Genomic DNA, 7,220 nt, shown 5'->3' with positions numbered 1-7,220 from the left:
CACGTCCCGGGACACTGGCAAACGCGTGTGCGGTGCGTGCTGAGACCCCGCCCCACGTCCCGGGACACTGGCAAACGCGTGTGCGGTGCGTGCTGTGACCCCGCACCATGTCTGAGGCTTCTGCTGTCAACAGCTGCTTTCCTGGCTGTCCCACTTGCACTGACCTGTTTTCCGGCCCATCTGTGGTCTTGGCAGTGTCCGCTGTCTTATAGCTGCCAGAACTATAAATTAGGGAGCTTGGAGCCCGAGGGGAATAGATGGGGTGTGTGCATATTGCTGCTTGGGAGGAGGTTCAGTGATGTCCTGTTCATCTGTCTATTCTAAGCTCCACTTTTCTCCCAGATTCATGCAGCTCCCATATTCTATAGTTGTTGAAGCAGGTTGCAGTAGTAGTAAGTAGTTCTACTCATCCTAAGTAGATTTCCAACCAAGTGACTCTCATTTCAAGACAATGGCTTATAAGTACTTAAATGCCATGTTGTGCTTACAAAGCAATTTGTATTTCTGGTACTTAAATTTCCAATACAGATCTATTTTAGGTATTTGTAATATGGGTATAATGTAGCTAAAATGGGTATGCTTGCCTATTTTTAAATTGAAACTGTAATTTGGTTTTAAGGTTACCTGAACATGGAAGGCAGACCTTCAATTTGGGTTGGTAAATGTGTTTTTTTTTTATTTTAGTTTATCAAGTTTGTTTGTTTGTGTATTTATAGGAGGGTATCACTATGTTTCCCAGACTGGATTACATAAGTATTCATAGGGGCGATCATAGTGCACTGTAGCCTCACACGCTTGGCCTCAAGTGATCCTTCTGCCTCAGCATTCTGAGTAGCCAGACTACAGAGACCTGCCACCGTGCCCAGCTCTTGGGTTTGTTGTGGGTTTTTTTTTTTTTTTTTCTGAGACAGAATCTCACTTTGTCGCCCTTGGTAGAGTGCTGTTGTGTCACAGCTCACAGCAACCTCAAACTCTTGGGCTTTCTTGGGCTTTAGCGATTCTCTTGCCTCAGCCTCTCAAGTAGCTGGGACTATAGGCGGCCACCACAACACCTGTCTAGTTTTAAAGATGAGGTCTCGGTCTGGCTTAGGCTCATAGGATTACCAGATAAATATATCCCCAAAGAGACAAAGCATCCTCATAGAATATTGTGAAATAAAGATTAAAAGCAAGCATGATGTCACATGAGTGTGTGATGCCCCGGTACCCTCCCACACCCACCTACAGTGCCTTTGGATCCAAATGAGAGTTTCACATGCCTGTAATTCTGAGGTCTAATTCTGGAGTGGAAACTAAGCTGTGTGTTTCTCTTATTTTTATTTGTCCTAGAAGATAATAATATACAGTGGAAAAAATAATCTATAGTCCCTCTGTTCTACTCACCTAAGTATTTTCTTCTTTTTCAAGTCAGTTTTAGCACTGATAGCTATGTGCTGCTTTATCACTTACTTGGTAATCAGACAGTTCTATATGCTTGGCAGGGAGGTGAGAGCAGCACTTTCTAGTCTTTTGAGATGTGATGCTCTCTTGACATTGGGTGGTTTCGCTTGTAGATGTGTTACCTGGACTCCCTTCTTTGCTTGAACACATCAGCAATAACACTTCTCCAAGGTTTGTTTAACTTACATGCAGTAACGTGCACTCATTCTAAGTGCACAGTTCAGTGAGTTTGACGTGTGTGCACTGTATAGCTGGCTCTCATCCCAGGTATAGAATATTTCCATAATCTTCAAGTTTCTCTGCCCTTTCTCAGTGTCTAAAACACCTAGCCCTTGGCAGCCACTGATGTGCTTGTGTCACTTTCTAGTATTTCACATATGTGGAAATGTATAATAATAACTTTTTTATTTAACTCATTTTTTTTTTTGAGACAGAGTCTCATTTTATTGCCTTTGATAGAGTGCTGTGGAGTCATAGCTCACAGCAATCTCCAGCTGCTGGGCTTAGGTGATTCTCCTGCCTCAGCCTCCTGAGTAGCTGGGACTACAGGTGTCCACCACAACACCTGGCTATTTTTGGTTGCAGTTTGGCCGGGGCCCGGTTTGAACCCGCCACCCTCGGTATATGGGGCCGGTGCCCTACTCACTGAGCCACAGGCACTGCCCTTTTTGTTTAATTCTTAATCTGCTGACTCAGTGTCCAATATTTGCCTTTTATTTTAAATAATTCTTGAGAGTACAAAAGGATAAGGACTCCCCTTTATATTTTTCTCTCTTCATAGTTTTCTGATTATTTTGACTTATCTAGAGCCTAGGGAGACATTTTTATTAATTTAGTTTGGAGAACAGAAGAATGCTGGGAAACACCCCCAATTAAATTGGCTTTCTATATTTTTCAGGTTCAGATTTATGAGTGGGGATGAAAAGTTCTTTAACTTCTGTCCTATAGATTGCTTTTCCTTTTTTGCTATAAAAACAAGGCCTGTTCACACCCTTCAGATTGGCAGGAATGGAGATGTGACAGTGCTGGTGAGTCTGGAGCACCAGGCACCAGGACATGCTGTCCGGCGTGTCTGTCCTGTGTCTGGATCCCTGCAGGACAGCCTTGGGGTGGGCCACGTGCACGTGAGAGCGTTCACCTGCACATACTTGGAAACATTCAGAGTGCCTGTCCACAGGCAAACATGATGAATTATAGACCATTCATAAAATGAAATTGTATAGAGCCATTAAAAGAAATGAACTCTCCGGAATCATGTACCACGTAGCATTCAGCAGGGGAGAGTCTCACTGACGTCATGCGAATAAAAGAGGAAGACTATGCCTACAAATTGGTGTCCCTAAATTTTTAAGCAATGTAAGTGAATTCTGTGTGCTCTTTGGGATATGATGTACGCAGTGATGTATGAAGGAATGAGTGAGAATAAACACTAGAGTCAGGATAGGGGCTGCCTTTCGAGGGGCGCTGGGCTGGGAGGATGGAATACACACATAGGGCTTTGGTGTCAGTGTTTTATTTCTTTTTTTTTTCCTGAGACAGCCTCAAGCTGTCACCCTGGGTAGAGTGCCGTGGCTTCACAGCTCACAGCAACCTCCAACTCCTGGGCTCAAGCGAGTCTCCTGCCTCTGCCTCCCAAGTAGCTGGGACCACAGGCGCCCGCCACAATGCCAGGCAGGCTGTTTTTTGGTTGCAGCTGTCATCGTTGTTTGGCAGGCCCCAGCTGGATTCCAACCCAGCACCTTAGGTGTATGTGGCTGGCACCTTAGCTACTTGAGCCACAGGTGCTGAGCCAGTGTTTTATTTCTTAAATAGAGAGTGGATACACAGGTGTTCATTATATAAGTGTGGAAAAGGGAAAAAATAGTATTGTGGACTGGGCACAGTGTCTCATGCTTGTAATCTCAGTTCTTCGGGAGGCCAGGGAGAGAGGACCACTTGAGTGAGGCTGGTAGTTCAAAACCAGCTTAAGTAACATAGTGACACCCTGTCTCTAAAAAGAATGAAAAAAAGCAGCATGTTGTCTGGGGCAAATACTCTACATCAGAGGTCAGCAAACTTTTTTGTAAATGGCCAGATGGTAAATATCTTAGGCTTTGCAGAACTGTGCTGTCTCTGAGGGGTTTCTGCGGAGAACTGCTCAACTGCCGTGGTTACAGGAAAGCAGCCTCAGACAACGTGGAAGCAAATGAGTACAGCTGTGCCCCAATGTGACTTCAGGAAAACAGGCAGTGGGCCTGTGGGGCGTGGTTTGCTGACTTGTGCTCTGGATCAGTGGTTCTTAAAGCTGTTCTCCCACTCCTTCTCCGTCCTCCCTGTAACCTGTATCATGTCTCCAACTCTAATTGGTCATCACAGTTCACGAGACACCAAGAAGCTGGGAAACATAGTATTCCAGAGAGGTCTACATGGTGTGGGGTCATTTTCCTTTCCTGAAACCGCAGCTCTGATCTTTTTGACTTTTATCAGCCAGAATCATAACTGCCTGAGTCAGATACAGTTTTTTTAAGCCTTTCTTTTTCCTTTATCTGTTAACAAAACTTAAGTTTTCAAACTTGAATCCTAACAAACAGCTCTGCTTGGGAAGCCTTTATAGAATATTTTGGGGAGTTACAGTCACGTGGTTCCAGATGAAGCGTGTGTTTGGACGGTTTAGAAAGCAAAGAAGCCTCCTCTCACGGGCATTGCCTTTGGTCCTAGGACGATTACATGGAAGCCCTGGCCAGGCTGCACCTCACCGTGACCAGGGCCTACAAGGTGAACACCGACATCAACTTTGAGGTGTTTATTCATAAAGTCGATGGTTTGTCAGATGACCACAAAATTGAAACCCAAAGAGATATTCACCAGAGGGCAAACGATGACCTTGCTGATGCTGGATTAGAAAAAATTCACCTCAGGTGAGAAGAGAACCCCTTGGAGGTCCTAGTCAAGGACGGGGGGAAAGCGAGCCTGGGTTCCGGAATCAACACAGTTGTCTTGGTGTGGGCACTAATTTGCCTTGTTTACTCAGTTTTGTGCTGTAGACACTAGGATAGAATTTGGGGAAAAAGAGCTGTGCAAGTGTTCATTCTAATCTTCAGTGAAAGCAGGGGTTTAATGCCAAAGTTCTCTCCCATGTGAAAAATACATAACATAAAACGCATATAATTCAGGAAGTTAGTTGATGCTGAAGTTTACCATTCTCAACAAATATGTTTTTACCTATATGTAAAGGGGTCATCAGAAAACAATCCAAAGAAGCACAAAGAAAAACAACTTTGCTATCATTTTTTGTGGGGTAGTATATGCCTCATTCATTTTTCAAATTGGGAAATGGAAAAAAATCAAATGCCTCAATATCAATAATATAAACTGATCGGACACCCTAAGAGGCTACGTGCAGATGACCCATGGGGGTTCTCGGGCAGACTGTCAGGAGGCTGGTGTGGACGCTGCCTACTGCTGCCCTGCTAAGCCTGCTGGGCAGTGGGTGAGCAGATGTCCTGTTCTGGCTTTGTGGAAGGCCAGAGGAGTGGCTCGTTAAGACTGCCCTTGTATATTGAGGTCACTGTTATTCTGAGGGGCTGAGGCCTGTATGTTAGAACTGTAGATACAGAAGGCAGATTACTGGTCCTGTTTCTTCTTTCAGCTTTTATCTGACAAGCATATATGATCATTCAATATTTGAAGCTTTTAGCAAAGTGGTTCAGAAACTGATTCCACAACTCCCAACTCTGGAGAATTTGCTAAACATCTTTATCTCAGTAAGTAAATAATATGCTTCTGTTTGAGTAATTTGTAAAATTTGACAATAGCATCATAACAGTGAAAAAGATCTTATTTCTGCTTGCTCCCATAGCACTTCAAGGTCATTTAAGTATTACTTTTGAAGATTACACCTGCATATTGTTTTAATCATTTATTTATTTTTGAGATGGGGGTCTCTTATGTTGCCCAGGCCAAATTCAAACTCCTGGGCTCAAGCAATCCTGCCCCAGCCTCCCAAGTAGCTGGGACCACAGGTGCACACTGCTCCTAGGATTGTGTTAGAGCCTTTAAAAAAATTTTTTTTTGAGACAGTTTCACTATGTCGCCCTGCATAGAGTTACGTGGTGTCATGACTCATAGCAACCTCAAACTATAGGCTTAAGCGATTCTCCTGCCTCAGCCTCCCAAGTAGCTGGGACTACAGATGCCCGCCACAATGCCCGGCTATTTTTTGGTTGTACTTGTCATTGCTGTTTGGCAGACCTGGGGTTGGTCAAACTCACCACCTCCGATGTATGTGGCTGGAGCCCTAACCACTTGAGCTACCGGCACCAAGCCAGATCCTTTAAAATTTAAATCCCCGAATGGATTCCAGGACTTCATTGTTATATAATTGAGGTGTTTATTCAACTTATAGGTAATCATTCAATATTAATAGGGCCTTACCAATTGTAGGGAGCATAAAACTTGGTTTTAGTGATAAGATATATACTGTTGAATAGGTTTTTATTTTTTTCCTGAGACAGACTCGTCCTCTGTCACCCAGACTAGAGTACAACAGTGTCATTGTCATAGCTCACAGCAACCTCAAATTCCTGGGCTCAAGTGATCTTTCTTGCCTCAGCCTTCTGAGAGGCTGGGACTATAGGTACCTGCCAACACACTGAGCTAAATTTTTTTTTTTTTTTAGTAGAGACATCATCGGGCTGGCCTTGAGTAGCTTTTTATATATTTAACACTGTTAATGATGTGCTGAGTCCTACAAACCACCAGTTCCAGGCAGGCCTCTATGGAGTTGAATTCAGGCAGACCTATTGGTTGTCTTCGAATTTATTCTGTCACTACACAATTTTGAATGAGTTTGTTTAGATTTTCAAAATTTATTTTTTAATTTATAGGCAGTAAAAATTAGTGTTTTTACTTGGTCTTTTCTTAACTGTAGGTGTATCTCCAAGAGTTTAGAAAATATTACCCAATTTGCCTACCTAAAATAAATAACTTGTGATAATTCTACTTTTCATTTCTTATGCAAGTCCGTTATAAATAAGTTATGACAGTGAAGTTTAAATCCTAATAAAATGTGGCAAGTTAAATTTCTGTTAATTTTTGTTCATTCATATTTTATATAGAGGGTAGCATATAATTTTATGGAATCGTAAAATGGTTTAAAATCAGCTGTTGCTTTGAGGCAACTTTTTTTTTTTTAATTTCAGAATTCTGGAATTGAAAAGGCATTTCTGTTTGATGTGGTCAGTAAAATTTATATTGCGACTGATAGTACCCCAGTGGACATGCAAACCTATGAACTCTGCTGTGACATGATAGATGTAGTTATTGACATCTCTTGTATTTACGGGTAAGTAAAACATTCCTTAATTATTTATTTATTTTTTGAGACAGGATCTTGCTCTGTTGCCCAGGCTGGAGTACAGTGGCGCTAATGTAGTTAGTTCACTGTAACCTTGACCTCCTGGGGCCAAGTGATCATCCTAACTTCAGCCTTCTGAGTAGCTGGGACTACAGGTCACTATAGGCATGCACTACCTCACTAGCTAATTACTTCGTTATTTTTTTGTAGAGATAGGGCCTTGTTTTGTTTTGTTTTGTTTTGTTTTTTTGAGACAGAGCCTCAAGCTGTCCCCCTGGGTAGAGTGTCATGGCATTACAGCTCACAGCAACCTCCAAATCCTGGGCTCAAGCGAGTCTCCTGCCTCCGCCTCCCAAGTAGCTGGGACCACAGGCGCCTGCCTCGTCGCCCGGCCATTTTTTGGCTTCAGCCGTCATTGTTGTTTGGCGGGTCCGGGCTGGGGATT

General features: G+C 43.1%; 1 protein-coding gene across 1 annotated transcript in view; it reads left to right on the top strand.

The window, feature by feature from the left end:
* The window catches only part of RRAGD (Ras related GTP binding D), a 43,323-nt gene that overhangs the window by 22,529 nt on the left and 13,574 nt on the right, over positions 1-7,220 (top strand). Inside the window, exons 3-5 of the mRNA XM_003797518.2 lie at positions 4,138-4,337; positions 5,069-5,183; positions 6,621-6,763. Of these exons, the coding sequence (XP_003797566.1) occupies positions 4,138-4,337; positions 5,069-5,183; positions 6,621-6,763 (458 nt within the window). The remainder of the gene's footprint in view (positions 1-4,137; positions 4,338-5,068; positions 5,184-6,620; positions 6,764-7,220) is intronic.

Source organism: Otolemur garnettii, unplaced genomic scaffold (genome assembly GCF_000181295.1).
Source record: "Otolemur garnettii isolate 467f Iridium unplaced genomic scaffold, OtoGar3 scaffold00118, whole genome shotgun sequence".
Taxonomy (NCBI): domain Eukaryota; kingdom Metazoa; phylum Chordata; class Mammalia; order Primates; family Galagidae; genus Otolemur; species Otolemur garnettii.
This window is presented reverse-complemented; position numbering and strand designations above follow the sequence as displayed.